Source organism: Dama dama, chromosome 11, assembly GCF_033118175.1.
Source record: "Dama dama isolate Ldn47 chromosome 11, ASM3311817v1, whole genome shotgun sequence".
NCBI classification, from domain to species: Eukaryota; Metazoa; Chordata; class Mammalia; order Artiodactyla; family Cervidae; genus Dama; species Dama dama.
The window spans coordinates 82,344,246-82,363,378 of record NC_083691.1 but is presented as its reverse complement, the minus strand read 5'-3'; the positions used below and the strand labels follow the sequence as shown (position 1 = coordinate 82,363,378).

The 19,133-nt window shown below is 40.6% G+C and overlaps 2 protein-coding genes and 1 non-coding gene across 5 annotated transcripts in view; 2 read left to right on the top strand and 1 right to left on the bottom strand.

Moving 5' to 3' along the window:
* The window catches only part of LOC133064987 (tetratricopeptide repeat protein 39B-like), a 36,700-nt gene extending 21,366 nt beyond the window's left edge, over positions 1–15,334 (top strand). For all 3 annotated transcript variants that reach the window (XM_061155562.1, XM_061155564.1, XM_061155563.1), the window contains exon 4: positions 15,162–15,334. The gene's annotated coding sequence lies outside the window, so the exon portion shown is untranslated. The remainder of the gene's footprint in view (positions 1–15,161) is intronic.
* Positions 3,288–3,360, bottom strand: TRNAG-UCC (transfer RNA glycine (anticodon UCC)). The gene has a single exon. It is a non-coding gene; the product is annotated as a tRNA-Gly (tRNA).
* An 18-nt stretch (positions 15,335–15,352) lies between the features above and the next one.
* GEMIN6 (gem nuclear organelle associated protein 6) lies at positions 15,353–19,133 on the top strand. Its single transcript, XM_061155568.1, has 3 exons — positions 15,353–15,686; positions 15,901–16,044; positions 18,497–19,133. Exons 2-3 carry the CDS (start codon positions 15,920–15,922, stop codon positions 18,870–18,872), a joined length of 501 nt encoding a protein of 166 aa, XP_061011551.1. The 5' UTR covers positions 15,353–15,686; positions 15,901–15,919; the 3' UTR covers positions 18,873–19,133.

Below are 19,133 nucleotides of genomic sequence, written 5' to 3'. Positions count from 1 at the left end.
CTGGTCTTACATTTAGATCTTTAATCCATTTTGAGTTTATTTTTGTGTATGGTGTTAGAAAGTGTTCTAGTTTCATTCTTTTACAAGTGGTTGACCAGTTTTCCCAGCACCACTTGTTAAAGAGATTGTCTTTTCTCCATTGTATATTCTTGCCTCCTTTGTAAAGATGAGGTGTCCATAGGTACGTGGATTTATCTCTGGGCCTTCTATTTCGTTCCATTGATCTATGTTTCTGTCTTTGTGCCAGTACCATACTGTCTTGATGACTTTGCTTTGTAGCATAGCCTGAAGTCAGGCAGGTTGATTCCTCCAGTTCCATTCTTCTTTCTCAAGATTGCTTTGGCTATTCGAGGTTTTTGGTAATTCCATACAAATTGTGCAATTATTTGTTCTAATTCTCTGAAAAATACTATTGGTAGCTTAATAGGGATTGCATTGAATCTAGAGATTGCTTTGGGTAGTATACTCATTTTCACTATATTGATTCTTCCAATCCATGAACATGGTATATTTCTCCATCTATTTGTGTCATCTTTGATTTCTTTCATCAGTGTTTTATAGTTTTCTATATATAGGTCTTTTGTTTCTTTAGTTGATTCATTCCTAAGTATTTTATTCTTTTCGTTGCAATGGTGAATGGAATTGTTTCCTTAATTTCTCTTTCTGTTTTCTCATTGTTAATGTATAGGAATGCAAGGGATTTCTTTGTATTAATTTTATATCCTGCAACTTTACTATATTCATTGATTAGCTCTAGTAATTTTCTGGTGGAGTCTTTAGGGTTTTCTATGTAGAGGATCATGTCATCTGCAAACAGTGAGAGTTTTACTTCTTTTTTTCCAATCTGGATTCCTTTTATTTTTCTGCTCTGATTGCTGTGGCCAAAACTTCCAAAACTATGTTGAATAGCAGTGGTGAGAGTGGGCACCCTTGTCTTGTTCCTGACTTTAGGGGAAATGCTTTCAATTTCTCACCATTGAGGATAATATTTGCTGTGGATTTATCATATATGGCTTTTATTATGTTGAGGTATGTTCCTTCTATGCCTGCTTTCTGGAGGGTTTTTATCATAAATGGATGTTGAAGTTTGTCAAAGGCTTTCTCTGCACCTATGGAGATAATCATGTGGTTTTTATCTTTTAATTTGTAAATGTGGTGTATCACATTGATTGATTTGTGAATATTGAAGAATCCTTGCATCCCTGGGATAAAGCCCACTTCTTCATGATGTGTGATGTTTTTAACATGTTGGCTTCTGTTTGCTAGAATTTTGTTGAGGATTTTTGCATCTATGTTCATCAGTGATATTGGCCTGTAGTTTTCATTTTTTGTGGCATCTTTGTCTGGTTTTGGTATTAGGGTGATGGTGGCCTCATAGAATGAGTTTGGAAGTTTACCTTCCTCTGCAATTTTCTGGAAGAGTTTGAGTAGGATAGGTGTTAGCTCTTCTCTAAATGTTTGGTAGAATTCAGCTGTGAAGCCATCTGGTCCTGGGCTTTTGTTTGTTGGAAGATTTCTGATTACTGTTTTGATTTCCGTGCTTGTGATGTGTCTGTTAAGATTTTCTGTTTCTTCCTGGTCTAGTTCTGGAAAGTTATACTTTTCGAAGAATTTGTCCATTTCTTCCAAGTTGTCTGTTTTATTGGCATATAGTTGCTGATAGTAGTCTCTTATGATCCTTTGTATTTCTGTGTTGTCTGTTGTGATTTCTCCATTTTCATTCTTAATTTTGTTGATTTGATTCGTCTCCCTTTGTTTCTTGATGAGTCTGGCTAATGGTTTTTCTGTTTTATTTATCTTCTCAAAGAACCAGCTTTTAGCTTTGTTGATTTTTGCTATGGTCTCTTTTGTTTCTTTTGCTTTTATTTCTGCCCTAACTTTTGTGATTTCTTTCCTTCTACTAACCCTGGGGTTCTTCATTTCTTCCTTTTCTAGTTGCTTTAGGTGTAGAGTTAGGTTATTTATTTGATTTCTCTCCCATTTCTTGAGGTAGGCTTATATTGCTATGAACCTTCCCCTTAGCACTGCTTTTACTGAATCCCATAGGTTTTGGGTTGTTGTGTTTTCATTTTCATTTGTTTCTATGCATATTTTGATTTCTTCTGTGATTTGTTGGTTATTCAGAAGCGTGTTGTTTAGCCTCCATATGTTTGTATTTTTAATGGTTTTTTTTCCTGTAGTTGACATCTAATCTTACTGCATTGTGATCAGAAAAGATGCTTGAGAGGATTTCAATTTTTTTGAATTTACTAAGGCTAGATTTATGGCCCAGGATGTGATCTATCCTGGAGAACCTTCTGTGTGCACTTGAGAAAAAGGTGAAATTCATTGTTTTAGGGTGAAATGTCATATAGATATCAATTAGGTCTAACCCGTCCATTGTATCATTTAAAATTTGTGTTTCCTTGCTAATTTTCTGTTTAGTTGATCTATCTATAGATGTGAGTGGGATATTAAAGTCTCCCACTATTATTGTGTTACTGTTAATTTCCCCTTTCATATTTGTTAGCATTTGCCTTACATATTGTGGTGTTCCTATGTTGGGTGCATGTATGTTTATAATTGTTATATCTTCTTCTTCGATGGATCCTTTGATCATTATGTAGTGTCCTTCTTTGTCTCTTTTCATGGCCTTTATTTCAAAGTTTTATTTTATCTGATATAAGTATTGCTACATCTGCTTTCTTTTGGTCTCCATTTGCATGAAATATCTTTATCCAGCCCTTCACTTTCAGTCTGTATGTGTCCCTAGGTTTGAGGTGGGTCTCTTGTAGACAACATATATAGGGGTCTTGTTTTTGTATCCATTCAGTCAGTCTTTGTCTTTTGGTTGGGGCATTCAACCCATTTACATTTAAGGTAGTTATTGATAAGTATGGTCCCATTGCCATTTGCTTTGTTGTTTTAGGTTCACGTTCATACGACCTTTCTGTGTTTCCTGTCTAGAAAAGATCCTTTACCATTTGTTGGAGAGCTGGTTTGGTGGTGCTAAATTCTCTGAGCTTTTGCTTGTCGGTAAAGCTTTTGAATTCTCCTTCATATTTGAATGAGATCCTTGCTCGGTACAGTAATCTGGGTTGTAGGTTTTTCTCTTTCATCACTTTAAGTGTGTCCTGCCATTCCCTTCTGGCTTGAAGAGTTACTGTTGAAAGATAAGCTATTATCCTTGTGGGTTATCTATTGTTTTTCCCTTGCTGCTTTTTTTTTATTTTTAATTTTTTTAAAAAATATTTATTTATTTATTTATTTGACTGCATGAGGTTTTAGTTACAGCACATGGGATCTTGTTCCCTGACCAGGGTTTGAACCCGGGCCCCCTGCATTGGAAGCACAGAGTCTTAGCCACTGAACCACCAGGGAAGTCCCCTCCCTTGCTGCTTTTAATATTTGTTCTTTGTGTTTGATCTTTGTTAATTTGATTAATATGTGTCTTGGGTGTTTTGCCTTGGGTTTATCCTGTTTGGGACTCTCTGGGTTTCTTGGACTTGGATGATTATTTCCTTCCCCATTTTAGGGAAGTTTTCAACTATTATCTCCTCAAGTATTTTCTCATGACCTTTCTTTTTGTCTTCTTCTGGGATTCCTATGATTCGAATATTGGGGCATTTACCATTGTCCCAGAGGTCTCTGAGGTTGTCCTCATTTTTTTAAATTCTTTTTTCTTTTTTCCTCTCTGCTTCATTTATTTCCACCATTCTATCTTCCACCTCACTTATCCTATCTTCTGCCTCAGTTATTGTACTGTTGGTTCCCTCCAGAGTGCTTTCTCAGTTATGGATTATTCATTATTGATTGACTCTTTTTTATTTCTTCTAGGTCTTTGTTAAACTTTTCTTGCATTTTCTCAATCCTTGTCTCCAGACTATTTATCTGTAATTCCATTTTGTTTTTAAATTTTTGGATCATTTTTACTATCATTACTCTGAATTCTTTGTCAGGTAGACTCCGTATCTCCTCCTCTTTTGTTTGGTTTGGTGGGCTTTTATCATGTTCCTTTACCTGCTGAATATTTCTCTGCCTTTTCATCTTGTTTAGGTTACTGTGTTTGGTGTGGCCTTTCTGTATGCTGGAAGTTTGTGGTTCCTCTTTATTGTGGAGGTTCCTCCTTGTGGGTGGGGTTGGCCGAGTGGCTTGTCAAGGTTTCATGGCTAGGGAAGCTTGTGTCAGTGTTCTGGTGGGTGGGGCTGGATCTCTTCTCTCGAGTGCAATGAAGTGTCCAGTAGTGAGTTTTGAGGTGTCTGTGGGTTTGGTGTGACTTTTGGCCGCCTGTATTTTTGTGCTCAGGGTTATGTTCCTGCTTTGTTGGAGAATTAGCTTGGTGTGTCTTGCTCTGAAACTTGTTGGCTCTTGGGTGGAGCTTAGTTTCAGTGTAGGTATGGAGGCTTTTGTTTGAGCTCTTGTCGATTGTTGGTCCCTGGAGTCAGGAGTTTTTTGGTGTGCTCAAGTTTTGGATTTAGGCCTCCTGCCTCTGGCTTTCAGTGCTATTCTTATAGTAGCCTCAAGACTTCTCCATCCATATAGCACCGATGATAAAACATCTAGGTTAATGGTGAAAAGATTCTCAGTGAGGGACTCCCAGAGAGGTTCACAGAGTTGCATGAAGAAGAGAAGAGGGAGGAGGGAGATAGAGGTGACCAGGAGGAGAAAAGGGGGAATCCAAAGGGGAGAGAGCAGTCTAGCCAGTAATCGGGAGAGAGCAGTCTAGCCAGTAATCAATTCCCTATATGCTCTCCATAGTCTGGAACACTCAAGAGAGGTTCGTGGAGTTCCATAGAGAAGAGAAGAGGGAGGAATGAGATAGAGGAGACCAGGAGGAAGGGAGGAAGAGTCAAAAGGAGAGAGACCAATCTAGCCAGAGATCAGTCCCCTAAGTTATCTCCACAGCCTGGAACACCCAAAGAGATTCACAGAGTTAAGTAGAAAAGAGAAGGGGGAGGGAGGAGATAGAGGTGATCTGGGGGAAGAAAAGGAAAGTAAAAAGGGGAGAGAGCAATCAAGCCAGTAATCACACTCTTTAGTAAAAATGGGTACTGAAGATTTGATTCTTAAAGGTACAGAATTGATAACAAATACCAAAAAGCAAAGATTAAAAATCTAGAGTAGAGGTTAGAGTCTCAAAAATACAATATTAAAAAAACAAAAATAATCACAAAAGTTATATAAAAAATATGAAATTTGCTTTAAAAATAGGTTTTTTTTTTCAAGGTAATAGTAGGTTTTAAAAATGAAAGTTAAAGGAGTAATAAAGAACTTAAAAATTAAAAAATTAGAAAATTATAATAGTAAAATATATCTAGGAATTTCTCTGGCACTGTTGAGGGCAGTGTGTGGTCAGTTCAGTTTCATATAGTTCCTTGTTCCACCTTATACTTCTCAAGGTGTATAGGTCCCTTCCAATGTAGTCAATGCTAATTACAGGGTTTTAATCTGTTGCACCCATCACTTTTAAAGCGGTTCCCTCATTTTTGTTTATTTTGGCCTCCTCTGTTTGCAAGTCTCTTCAGTGTCTAACTTCCGCCCTGACACAAGGAGGGAAGGTGGTCACTTATTTAGGCTCACTTGCTCAGTTGTGCTGCGGGGAGGGAGGAACACTGCAAATGAACGTCACTGGGGTGTGTGGGGAGCGCTCGCAGTGCCTGGGCCTCACTGGGTTTATCCCCACTCATGGCGTGTGCTTTCCTGGTCTACACTGCTCAGGCTCCAGGTTGCTCTGCAGGAACTGTCTAAAGCAGATCCTGGGTTGTGTGCACTTCCCAGGTCTAGGCTGCTCAGGTTCAGGTTCTTGGGTATTCCACAAAGGCACAGACGGTTGGGCCTGGGTTTTGTGCCCTTCCCAGGTCCGAGCAGCTCCGGAGACCGGGTGCTTGGCGAGTGCACTCTCCCCAGGTCGGGGGGTGCGTCTTATCACCTCCCCGTCCTGGCCGCTCGGTTTCCTGGGTGCGCAGCGGGAGCACCGTCTCAGGTGTGCTGTGCGTCTCCTCTGGAGACCTGATCTCTGGCTGCGACCGTGCTGGTGGATGTCAACCGTCCAGGATCCCAGGAAGATTTGGTTAGCAACTGGGAGCCTGCTGGCAGTTTGGTAGGGGATTCCATCTCTGGGGCCGAGTTTGCCCCTTGCCTTCTGGCTCTGACTGTGACCCGCCTGCCTCCCTGCCTCTGGCGGGGGATGGGCCGGTCCGCTGTCGGCTAGCTCTCCTCTGGTATTCACTCAGTCCTTGTTCTGTGAGCGGCCCGGCAGTGCCTTGATGCTACTGCTGCTGCTAAGTCACTTCAGTTGTGTCCGACTCTGTACAACCCCATAGAGGGCAGCCCACCAGGCTCCCCCGTCCCTGGGATTCTCCAGGCAAGAACACTGGAGTGGGTTGCCATTTCCTTTTCATGCATGAAAAGTGAAAAAGGGAAAGTGAAGTCGCTCAGTCGTGTCCAACTCTTTATGACCCCATGGATTGCAGCCTACCAGGCTCCTCCATCCATGGGATTTTCCAGGCAAGAGTACTGGAGCGGGGTGCCATTGCCTTCTCCACCGGCAGTGCCTTCAGTTCAGTTCAGTTCAGTTGCTCAGTCGTGTCCGACTCTTTGCAACCCCATGAATCACAGCACACCAGGCCTCCCTGTCCATCACCAACTCCAGGAGTTTACTCAAACTCATATCCATCGAGTCGGTGATGCCATCCAGCCATCTCATCCTCTGTCGTCCCCTTCTCCTCGCGCCCCCAATCCCTCCCAGCATCAGGGTCTTTTCCAATGAGTCAACTCTTTGCATGAGGTGGCCAAAGTATTGGAGTTTCAGCTTCAACATCAGTCCTTCCAATGAACACCCAGGACTGATCTCCTTCAGGATGGACTGGATGGATCTCGTTGTAGTCCAAGGGACTCTCAAGAGTCTTCTCCAACACCACGGTTCAAAAGCATCAATTTTCGGCACTCAGCTTTCTTCACAGTCCAACTCTCACATCCATACATGACCACTGGAGAAACCATAGCCTTGACTAGATGGACCTTTGTTGGCAAAGTAATGTCTCTCCTTTTTAATATGCTATCTGCTGCTGCTAAGTCACTTGAGTCGTGTCCGACTCTGTGTGACCCCATATATGGCAGTCCGGTAGGCTCCCCCATCTGTGGGATTCTCCAGGCAAGAACACTGGAGTGGGTTGCCATGCCCTTCTCCAATGCATGAAAGTGAAAAATGAAAGTGAAGTCACTCAGTCATGTCTGACTCTTTGCGACCCCATGGACTGCAGCCTACCAGGCGCCTCCATCCATGGGAGTTTCCAGGCAACAGTACTGGAGTGGGTTGCCATTGCCTTCTCCATAATATGCTATCTAGGTTGGTCATAACTTTCCTTCCAAGGCGTAAGCGTCTTTTAATTTCATGGCTTCAATCACCATCTGCAGTGATTTTGGAGCCCGCCAAAATAAAATCTGACACTGTTTCCACTGTCCCCCCATCTATTTCCCATGAAGTGATGGGACCAGATGCCATGATCTTAGTTTTCTGAATGTTGAGCTTTAAGCCAACTTTTTCACTCTCCTCTTTCACTTTCATCAAGAGGCTTTTTAGTTCCTCTTCACTTTCTGCCATAAGGGTGGTGTCATCTGCATATTTGAGGTTATTGATATTTCTCCTGGCAATCTTGATTCCAGCTTGTGCTTCTTCCAGCCCAGCGTTTCTCATGATGTACTCTGCATATAAGTTAAATAAGCAGGGTGACAGTATACGCCTTGACGTACTCCTTTTCCTATTTGGAACCAGTCTGTTGTTCCATGTCCAGTTCTAACTGTTGCTTCCTGACCTGCATATAGGTTTCTCAAGAGGTGGGTCAGGTGGTCTGGTATTCCCATCTCTTTCAGAATTTTCCACAGTTTATTGTGATTCACACAGTGGAAGACTTTGGCATAGTCAATAAAGCAGAAATAGATGTTTTTCTGGAACTCTCTTGCTTTTTCAATGATCCAGTGGATTTTGGCAATTTGATCTCTGGTTCCTCTGCCTTTTCTAAAACCAGCTTGAACATCTGTAAGTTCACAGTTCACGTATTGCTGAAGCCTGGCTTGGAGAATTTTGAGCATTACTTTACTAGCGTGTGAGATGAGTGCAATTGTGCCGTAGTTTGAGCATTCTTTGGGATTGCCTTTCTTTGGAATTAGGATGAAAACTGACCTTTTCCAGTCCTGTGGTCACTGCTGAGTTTTCCAAATTTGCTGGCATATGAGTGCACAACTTTCACAGCATCATCTTTCAGGATTTGAAATAGCTCAACTGGAATTCCATCACCTCCACTAGTTTTGTTCGTAGTGATGCTTCCTAAGGCCCACTTGACTTCACATTCCAGGATGTCTGGCTCTAGGTGAGTGATCACACCATCGTGATTATCTGGGTCATAAAGATCTTTTTTGTACAGTTCTGTGTATTCTTGCCACCTTTTCTTAATATCTTCTGCTTCTGTTAGGTCCATACCATTTCTGTCCTTTATCAAACCCATCTTTGCATGAAATGTTCCCTTGGTATCTCTAATTTTCTTGAAGAGGTCTCTAGTCTTTCCCATTCTGTTGTTTTCCTCTATTTGTTTGCATTGATCGCTGAGGAAGGCTTTCTTATCTCTACTTGCTATTCTTTGGAACTCTGCATTCAAGTGGGAATATTTTTCCTTTTCTCCTTTGCTTTTCACGTCTCTTCTTTTCACAGCTATTTGTAAGGCCTCCTCGGACAACCATTTTGCCTTTTTGCATTTCTTTTCCGTGGGGATGGTCTTGATCCCTGTCTCCTGTACAATGTCACGAACCTCCATCCATAGTTCATCAGGCGCTCTGTCTATCAGATCTAGTCCCTTAAGTCTATTTCTCACTTCCACTGTATAGTCATAAGGGATTTGATTTAGGTCATACCTGAATGGTCTAATGGTTTTCCATACTTTCTTCAATTTAAGTCTGAATTTGGCAATAAGGAGTTCATGATCTGAGCCACAGTCAGCTCCTGGTCTTGTTTTTGCTGACTGTATAGAGCTTCTCCATCTTTGGCTGTAAAGAATATAATCAGTCTGATTTCGAATACCCAGTTGTGGATGTGACTGGTGATAGAAGCAAGGTCCGATGCTGTAAAGAGCAATACTGAGTAGGAACCTGGAATGTTAGGTCCATGAATCAAGGCAAATTGGAAGTGGTCAAACAGGAGATGGCAAGAGTGAATTTCGACATTCTAAGAATCAGCTAACTAAAATGGACTGGAATGGGTGAATTTAACTCAGATGACCATTATATCTACTACTGTGGGCAGGAATCCCTTAGAAGAAATGGAGTAGCCATCATGGTCAACAAGACTCTGAAATGCAGTACTTGTATGCAATCTCAAAAATGACAGAATGATCTCTGTTCGTTTCCAAGGCAAACCATTCAGTATCATGGTAATCCAAGCCTATGCCCCAACCAGTAACACTGAAGAAGCTGAAGTTGAATGGTTCTATGAAGACCTATAAGACCTTTTAGAACTAACACCCAAAAAAGACGTCCTTTTCATTATAGGGGACTGGAATGCAAAAGTAAGAAGTCAAAAAACACCTGGAGTAACAGGCAAATTTGGCCTTTGAGTACGGAATGAAGCAGGGCAAAGCCTAATAGAGTTTTTGCCAGGAGAACAGACTGGTCATAGCAAACAACTTCTCTCAACAACACAAGAGAAGGCAGTGCCTTAGGTTAGAGCTTTTTGCAGGAAAGCTCTCTCTCTGTCTTTCCTCTTTTTTTCCCCCCTCTCTCTGGCTATCCCACAGTTTGGGTTGCTATCTCACGTTAGCTCCCTCAGATTGCCCTCAAGGCATTCAGGCCCAGTCCTAAGCAGTGCAGCCTGTGCCTCCTGGTTCAGCCCCAGCTTGCTGGTGGCGGGATGTGAGCGTCTGGGCTACTTCTCCCCGGGAGTTGGAGATAGGCGCGTAATCTGTGGGTTTTATTTTATTTATTTTTTCCTCCCAGTTATGTTGCCCTCTGAGATTCGAGAACTCCCCACAGACCCGCCAGTGAGAAGGTTTCCTGGTGTTTGGAAACTTCTCCTCTTTTAAGTCTCCCTCCCCAGGACAGGTATCTGTCCCTAACTCTTTTGTCTCTCTTTTTATCTTTTATATTTTGTCCTACCTCCTTTTGAAGACAATGAGCTGCCTTTCTGGGTGCCTGGTGTCCTCCGCCAACATTCAGAAGTTGTTTCGTGGTATTTGCTCAGCGTTCAAATGATCTTTCAGTGAATTTGTGGGGGAGAAAGTGGTCTCCCCATCCTATTCCTGCACCATCTTCTGACTCCATGATGTACATTTTAAACATATTGGCTCTCTTATATGTAATGAATTTACCAATTAAATTAGACAACATTTTTGAAAAGAAAAAAATATTTTTTAAACATCTCACTGAATAATATAGACAGCTCACAAATAAAATAGGGGAAGTAGCTATACTGGGAATCCCAGTGCCCTGTAAATGTTTTTATTTAATTATTAAAGAAACAAAAAAGACTTTAAGAACTTACTGACATTTCAAAACAATGATGTACTGAATAGCATAGACTCTTGAATGGTTTTCCCTTGTACACAGTTCTTTTTGTTGGTTTTTTATACCAAGAGATGATATCTTCCCCTGTGTGATCAGTGCTATATTTTATCCTTTTTCATTAGGAAGCTCGAATATGGGCCTATAATTTGGCACAAAATAGGGAAGAAAGAGGCCTCCCTTCCACACACACGTAAACCTTCTGAAAATAATTGGAGGACAAGAGGATAAATTCACTGGATAGAAAAAAAGAAAAGACTAGGTTGTTTGAGGGAGAGTTTAGTTACTGCATAGCCTCTCTTTAGTTGCCCTCCATAAGGTATAATTCCTCTGAAGATCAGCTTTTCCACATCATTAAGCCACTTGCATCTACGCTGCTGCCACTGTTCATGAGCTACACTGAGAGTAGACAGCAGCTGTAGGAATGGGGCTTCTTATGGTTTTGCCTGCTTTAACGATAAAATCCTAACTTCCAAAATATTATATTTGGCTGAGTATATCCTTCTTGCAGTTACTCTTGGAGACAGAATTTGCTGGGAGAGTTTAGTTTGCTAGAACACGTGGGTTAAACACATTAACTTAGTACTTTGGGTGTCCAGACAGCCAACTGAAGCACAATGGGAAACTGGTGTTTTAGAACACTTACTTTGAAAAGCATGTTCCTCACTAACTAAAAATAGACTTTTAGGTGACAAATTATACTTGAGTTATTCCCTGTCATTTAATTAGTATGATGCAGTGGTTAAGAGGGCAGGCTTCGACCTGACTGTCTGGTTTGTATCCTGCCTCTGTCACTAACTAGCTGTGTGGCCTTGGGCTTTTGTGCCTCAGTTTCGTTAGCTGTAAAATAAGGATAATGGTTTATATGTTCATTAAGATTGAGTTAATAGCATTTTTATTATTACTACTGCTATGATTAGTAAGGATAGTAATACACTGTAGTCTTCAGTGGAGCGGATTTAAATTACTTTCTTGAAAAAAGCAAAGGTCCCTTTGTTACCTGCTTTGCCAATTTAAAATTTGACCTGTCAATTTGCTTTTTCTGTTCTTAGTTTATCTTGGTCCCTTATGAAGTAAGTAACTCTTTGCTTAAATTACGGTTTTATGTGTTTTCCCCAGATTTCCCCAAAGAACAGCAAATTTATTAATTGGCTAAACAAATCTATGCTGAGTGCCTTGAAGGCATTGAACAAGGTACTGAGAATATAAAGATAAAAGAAGCTCTCTCTCTTGGGGATTTTATTAGGGAGATAAACTAGATAAGGATTTTGTTGGGGTGGAAACACTTGAAATAGTTGTTTAAACAGAAAGGAGTTTATTTGTCCCAAATAAATAGAAAGGTAGGTAGTTCAGGTTTGCTGTGGATCTTTTTCTTTCTTTTATCTTTCTGTGTGGCATGTAGCTCTTATGTTTATCTCCTCGGTGCAAAGTGACTACTGCACATCCAGGCGGGCTGGAGGAGAAATGATTAAAGGATCAAAAAGGTTTTCTCCTCCTTAGGAGAATTTTCTGTTTTATTTTGGAAGGGACAGCTTTCTTAGTTACTTCCTTGTATGTCTCACTGGCCAGATGTATTCCTGTGGTCACTTTTACCATCATGGGAAGCTGAAGATTTTTAGCTTTCAAGCCTCATTAGGAGGTTGTGGGAAAGGTTTGTTAAATGAACCAACCTACAGTAACTGCCAAAATATAAATGTGAATAACAACAAGCTATAAAATGGTATCAGAGGGCACAGTTGAAAAGGGGGCACGGTGACAATGAACTCTTGAAATCACATGGAGAAGTCTGTATGGAGATCCAACTAGAAACCCTGCAACTGGCATTTCTTTGACATTGCTACCCACCGTCCTGGTTCTGGCCTTTAACTGGCCCAACAGTCGACGAGACACATTGAGACTGATCCTCACCAAACTCGCAAGAGATTAAGGTATAATGTACTCTGCTAATTTATTCATTTATCAGTAGGGACTATTCCAGAGTCAAAAACTCAAATTTCCTATAGGAATCAGGCAAGAAATGTTAAACATATGAATCAGCCAAGTGTGTAAAATAGTAAAAGTGGTGAAACTAGTTGTAAAGAAGAGAGAAAACCTACCTGAAGGCTTTCAAATTAAAAGACAAAATTTAGGGACCTCCCTGGTGGTCCAGTGGTTAAGACTGCCAAGTTTCCAGTGCAGAAGGCATGGGTTTAATCCCTGGCCAAGGAAGTAAGGTCCCAAGTGCCATGTGGCATGGCCAAAGGAGCAGAGAATGTGAGAGAAGGGATATCAATTGGGGATGAGAGGCTCCAGGGGGAACAAGGGTAAGAGTTGACCAGGGAAAGGAAAGGCCACACCCTCTGAACTCAGTGAGGACAAGATAAAGGAGAGGGCCTGTCTGAGAACTTGTGTAGGTAATGGGCTGGGTTCAGTTTGCTAGAAGTCAGTGATTTGTATCAGCAAATCTGGTAATGAGCCTTTTGTTAGGAGACTAAAGGGAGAGGGGAGAGAAGGGAGGGAAGTGGCCCTGTCTCAATCATGGCTTTAAAGGGGCTAACTTGAGGGGTAAGCTTGAGGCTAGCAACTACCTGTAGAATTTTATGTATATAAAACAGAGGCCAAAGTCTTTCATTCTGCAATATAGATAGTAGGCTTAAAATGCAAATGACGCATTGTCACAAATATCTCTTTGGGGCTGAGTTTTTATGAATTCAAATATTTTCCTTCACATTACAATAATTGCTATTTATATTAGTTCTTTGTAGATTTATAGAGGACTTAGAGGTTAGATTAGATTTTGTAGATTAGATGGCAAAATCTTATCTACAAAAGCCACCTTAATATCATAAGCCAATCATTCAGTGAGTGAAGGTTTGGGTAAGGATTATTTGAAATTATGACATTAGAAACAATACACTTCAAGGATTATACGGAACTCAAATCCCAAGTTGTGAGGGAAAAACTGGTTAACTGTTGGTGTTTCCTGTATTGTTTGACAGTCCTCTAACTCAGTTTTTTAAAATCTGCATTTGCAGATTTGCAGGAACTCAAAATTTACCACCTTGTACCATTTTTCAAGATCATAGTCTGGAAAAATTCTGGACCATGCCAGAAGCCAACTAAGGACATGACCACAGATTTGTGATGGAAGCAAGTCCCTTGCACTTTAACATGTGGGCATTAATTCAGCCCTATCCAGGGCTTTTCTTTCCAGCTTCTGTACCCCCTCAGTTCAGTTCAGTCACTCAGTCGTGTCTGACTCTTTGCAACTCCATGAGCCGCAGCACACCAGGCCTCCCTGTCCATCACCAACTCCCGGAGTCCACCCAAACCCATGTCCATTGTGTCAGTGATGCCATCCAACCATCTCATCCTCTGTTGTCCCCTTCTCCTCCTGCCCTCAATCTTTCCCAGCATCAGGGTCTTTTAAAATGAGTCAGCTCTTTGCGTCAGGTGGCCAAAATATTGGAGTTTCAGCTTCAACATCAGTCCCTCCAATGAACACCCAGGACTGATCTCCTTTAGGATGGACTGGTTGGATCTCCTTGCAGTCCAAGGGACTCTCAAGAGTCTTCTCCAACACCACAGTTCAAAAGCATCAATTCTTTGGCGCTCAGCTTTCTTCACAGTCCAGCTCTCACATCCATACATGACTATTGGAAAAACCATTACATTGACTAGATGGACCTTCATTGGCAAAGTAATGTCTCTGCTTTTTAATATGCTGTCTAGGTTGGTCATAACTTTCCTTCCAAGGAGCAAGCATCTTTTAATTTCATGGCTTCAGTCACCACCCGCAGTGATTTTGGAGCCCAGAAAAATACAGTCAGTCACTGTTTCCACTGTTTCCCCATCTGTTTCCCATGAAGTGATGGGACCAGATGCCATGATCTTAGTTTTCTGAATGTTGAGCTTTAAGCCAACTTTTTCCCTCTCCTCTTTCACTTTCATCAAGAGGCTCTTTAGTTCTTCACTCTCTGCCATAAGGGTGGTGTCAACTGCATATCTGAGGTTATTGATATTTCTCCCAGCAATCTTGATTCCAGCTCGTGCTTCCTCCAGCCCAGGGTTTCTCATGATGTACTCTGCATATAAGTTAAATAAGCAGGGTGACAATATACAGCCTTGATGTATTCCTTTTCCTATTTGGAACCAGTCTGTTGTTCCATGTCCAGTTCTAACTGTTGCTTCCTAGCCTGCATACAGATTTCTCAAGAGGCAGGTCAGGTGGTTTGGTATTCCCATCTCTTGAAGAATTTTCCACAGTTTATTGTGATCCACACAGTCAAAGGCTTTGGCATCAGGACTGTAGCAAAGACACATCTCAAGATTAGGCATCTTAACTGCCTTAACTGCCTTACCACGGGGCAAACAAGAAATACATTGGTTCTGTTTCTCTTCCCCAAGGCAATGTCACCTCACACTTCTAGAGTTTTAGGATTAACAAGAAGGATTGATTCATGGCAAGATTGGAATTCCATTTTTATTCCAGAGGAGGAGGTGGCACAAGTCTTTCTTCTTAAAATTTTTATTTTAAAATGTCCATCAGTAATGGCAGTGAATGGGGGGACCCTAGTGAACAAAGAAGCTTATTATTATTACAGAAAAAGTCTTATTCCCTGCCCACACCCTGCACCCTGCTTTTATCATCCCAGGTCTCCGGACTCTCAGACTTCAAGGTGTGACAAAGCCACGGACTACAAAACAGAGAATTCTGGGGGAAGGAAGTGACGACATGGAGCAAAGCACGCTGGGCTCTGGCGGGTTCAGCTCTAGCAATTCCTTCCTCTCAGCGTGGTTGCAGAGAATCGAGCGCTGCTAGGAGTTTTAACTGGTATTTTTCTCATTTGTTAGGATTACACTTTAAGTATTACCTGTTTTGAGTACAGTTCTGAGTATCATGCGGCTGCGTGTCTCGGCTGCTGTCGCTTCGTTTACGCATCTCTGAACGAGTTTTAAGATGAAATTGTCACATATCCGGGGGCCTCTCCGGATCTAGCGAAAACCTAGAGGGACTGAGAGGGACTGGATGGGTAACAGAGGAGTTTTCTTTTTTCAGTTTTGGTTAATAGTGGTGTGGAGTGAGCTCCTTTGTTGGAAGGAGAGCTGAGTTAAAGGGTTGGAGCATCCGCGGACTAGTCGAAGCCAACGTCAAGGCGGTCTGGAATTGAGATTGGGAGGTGAGATACAAGTGTGCCGGATGAATTACTCCAGACGCGTCCCCGCGGCAACTCGTGGTCCTGTGGCTTTCAGACTGAATAGTAAAATTTAACTTTTTCTGATATGGAACGTGATGCAAATCGCTGGTGTACTCTACCTCTAGAATGGAGATTAGGGGTAAGTCATTTCCTTCGTAGGAACATATATATTAATCCTAACTGGTGGTTGTTTTAGATCTAGCCAGCTGGCAGCCATGAATGAATGGATGAAGAAAGGCCCCTTAGAATGGCAAGATTACACTTACAAAGCGGTCAGCGTAACAGCCAGTGACAAGGAGTACAAAGGATGGGTTTTAACCACAGACCCAGTCTCTGCCAAGTGAGTACCAGTCCTGCTTCCCTGAAATCACCCCTTTGCACTGCCTATATGTTATATCCATACTAAAGAAAAGAGAAAAAAAGAAAAGTGAAGTCACTCAGTCACGTCTGACTCTTTGCAACCCCATGGACTGTAGCCTACCGGGCTCCTCAGTCCATGGAATTCTCCAGGCAAGAGTACTGGAGTGGGTTGCCATTTCCTTCTCCAGGTGAGCTTCCCGACCCAGGGACTGAACCCAGGTCTCCCACATTGCAGGCAGACGCTTTACTGTCTGAGCCACCAAGGAAGCCCTATCCATACTAAGAAAGCAGATAAATAAATGAAAAGCTGATTATTCTCATATAAGTACTTAATTTCCTTTGAGCCTAAATACTGTCAAACTATAGATTTCTGTCAGACCAGCCCAGTTTGTAGAAATGGGACACTCCTTTTAATTACATTTTATTGGAGAATTTCAAATATACACAATTGTGAAGAGAGTAATAATAATAAACACTAATCTTATCTGCCTTCCAAATATTTTAAAGCCTGTTACTGACTAACTTTTGTTCATAAATCCTTAAATAGATCTCTTAGCAGATTAGGACTCTTTCATAAATGTAACCAGGTACCATTATAACCACCTAACAAAAGTAATAGTAACTTTAATATTAGCTAATTCCTAGTTTGAGTTCAGGTTTTCCTGATTGTTTCCAAAGTGTATTTTTAATGTTGTCCTATCAACTTTTTGATATGTCTCTTACGAATCTTAATCTGTAACTTGGTACTTTCTTTTTGGTTTTCCATGTTATTTTTTGTTGAAGAAATGGAGTCATTTGTCTTGGAATTGAACACACTCTGAATTTAGCTCATTGCATTATCATGGTGTAGTTTAACATGTTCTTTTATTGTTTGTATTTCTTACAAACTGGTATTCATATCTAGAGGTTTGATTAGGATCAGAATTATTTTTTGCAAGGTTACTTTAAAGTAGTGATACACTCACACTTTATTTTGGAGTGATTTTAGATTTACAGAAAAATTGCAAGGAAAGTACAGAGGGAACCTGTGTATTTAACTCCCCTAATGCTAACAGTTTACACAACCGTCAAACACTTGTCAGAACTAAAAATTTTCACTAAGTAAACTACAGTCATTTGGATTTTATCAGTTTTTCCACTGATGGCCTTTTTCTGGATTCCAAGCCAAGGATTTTCTGTTCTAGAATTCAATCCAAGGTCCCACACTAGATTTAATCACCGTGTCTCCTTAGTCTCTTCTGATATGTGACAGTTTCTCAGTCCTTTTTAAATTATTTTTCATCATCCTGACACTTTTGAAGAGTTTTGGTGAGGTATTTAATAGAATATCTCAATTTGGGTCTGTATGATGTTTTCTCATAGACTGGGATTATAGATTTTTAGGGACAGTACCACAGAAATGAAATTCTATCATGTCACATTGCATCATATCATATCATATGTATTATATTTTAGTTAGGATGTTTGCATTTGTATTCATAAGTGAGATTAGCTTATAATTTTATTTTTTTAATCCTGTCCTCTGCTTTTGGTATCAAGGTTATATTAGCCTCATTAAATGAGTTATGGCATAATCTCTCTTTTATAGTCCTTAGGAGAATTGGATTGGTTGGATTGGAAATGTTTGATTCTTGAAAATTTTATAGAATTTTGTGGTAAAATTGTCTGAGCCTTTCCCCCTCTCAACCCCTGCCAGCTCCAACCCCCAACCCCCACCCCTATCATGGGAAGATTTTAAACTGGTTATTTCAGGGTTTTTTTTTTTAAAGGTTATAGGACTATTTACATTCTGTCTCTCTCTTTTTGAGTCAGTAGTAGAAATTCATATTTTATAGGAAGTTTTCTAAGTGTCAAAATTACTGGTTTAAATGTTTTTAATATTTTATACCATTAATTTTTGCTACCTATTCCTAATATTATTTATGTGTGCCTTCTTTCTCTTTTTATTAATCTTGCCTGAGTTTTCTGAAATTTATATACACTTTTCAAAGAACCAGCTTTTGGCTTTGATGATCCTCTTACTGACTTGACTCTTTTGTTTTCTGTTTCATTAATTTTGTGTTGTGTTATTTTCTTTGGTCTGCTCTGAAGGGGAGTTATTCAGTTGTTTCCTAACTCTAAAAGTTAAATCTGTACCCTCTCTTCTTTCCTAATACATATTGAAACATTCATAACTTTTAAAGTAATGCTTTAACTACATCCCACAATGATTAGCTGGACAGAAGGTTTAGATGTTTAGGACCCTCAGAGAATTCAGATGGAACAAGTGAAAACATTTGGTGGTGAGAATATTAATTTAAAACGGAGAGAATATTCCCTATTATTCTAGTGACCTGATGGGGTTGATGCTCTCATTTCATTGCTTCCCTAGTTTTATGGGCCTTTAGGTTTTTCTTTTGCAACTGTGCTCTGAACTTACTTTTCCTTCAAAGTATTGTCCTCGTGAACTTCCTTGAAGATGGCAGCATATCTGTGACTGGAATTATGGGACATGCTGTACAGACTGTTGAAGTTGTGAATGAAGGGGACCATAGCGTGAGAGAGAAGCTGATGCATTTGTTCATGTCTGGAGACTGCAAAGCATACAGCCCTGAGGATCTGGAAAAGAGGAAGAACAGCCTGAAGAAATGGCTGGAGAAGAATCACATCCCCATCACTGAACAGAGAGATTCACGAAAGACTCTTTGTGTGGCTGGGGTCTTGACCATAGACCCACCTTATGGTCCAGAAAATTGCAACAGTTCTAATGAGATTATTTTGTCACGTGTTCAGGATCTTATTCAAGGACATCTTGAAGCTTCCCAGTGAGAGGCTAAGAACTATGGATGCACTGATTGAAATAAGATTGCATATTTTTGAAAGTTCTTTGTTGTTTTAGATGGGAATTATCGGTACTAATAAGTGAACTGGGCAAGGATGACATCTCAAACAAAATTAACTTGGGGACAACAGAATTACAAGAATCTCTTCTTTTGATGGGAATACACCTCCATTTCTATTAGGCAAGAAATGTATTTGGAAAAGATGCAACATGTTAGATTCAATATAAAATGCTAAGGTAAAATCATA

Coding starts and splice junctions, on each gene's coding strand:
- GEMIN6 (XM_061155568.1), top strand. CDS start 15,920: ATGAATGAATGGATGAAGAAAGGCCCCTTAGAATGGCAAGATTACACT. Junction 16,045..18,496: donor ACAGACCCAGTCTCTGCCAA/GTGAGTACCAGT, acceptor TTTCCTTCAAAG/TATTGTCCTCGTGAACTTCC.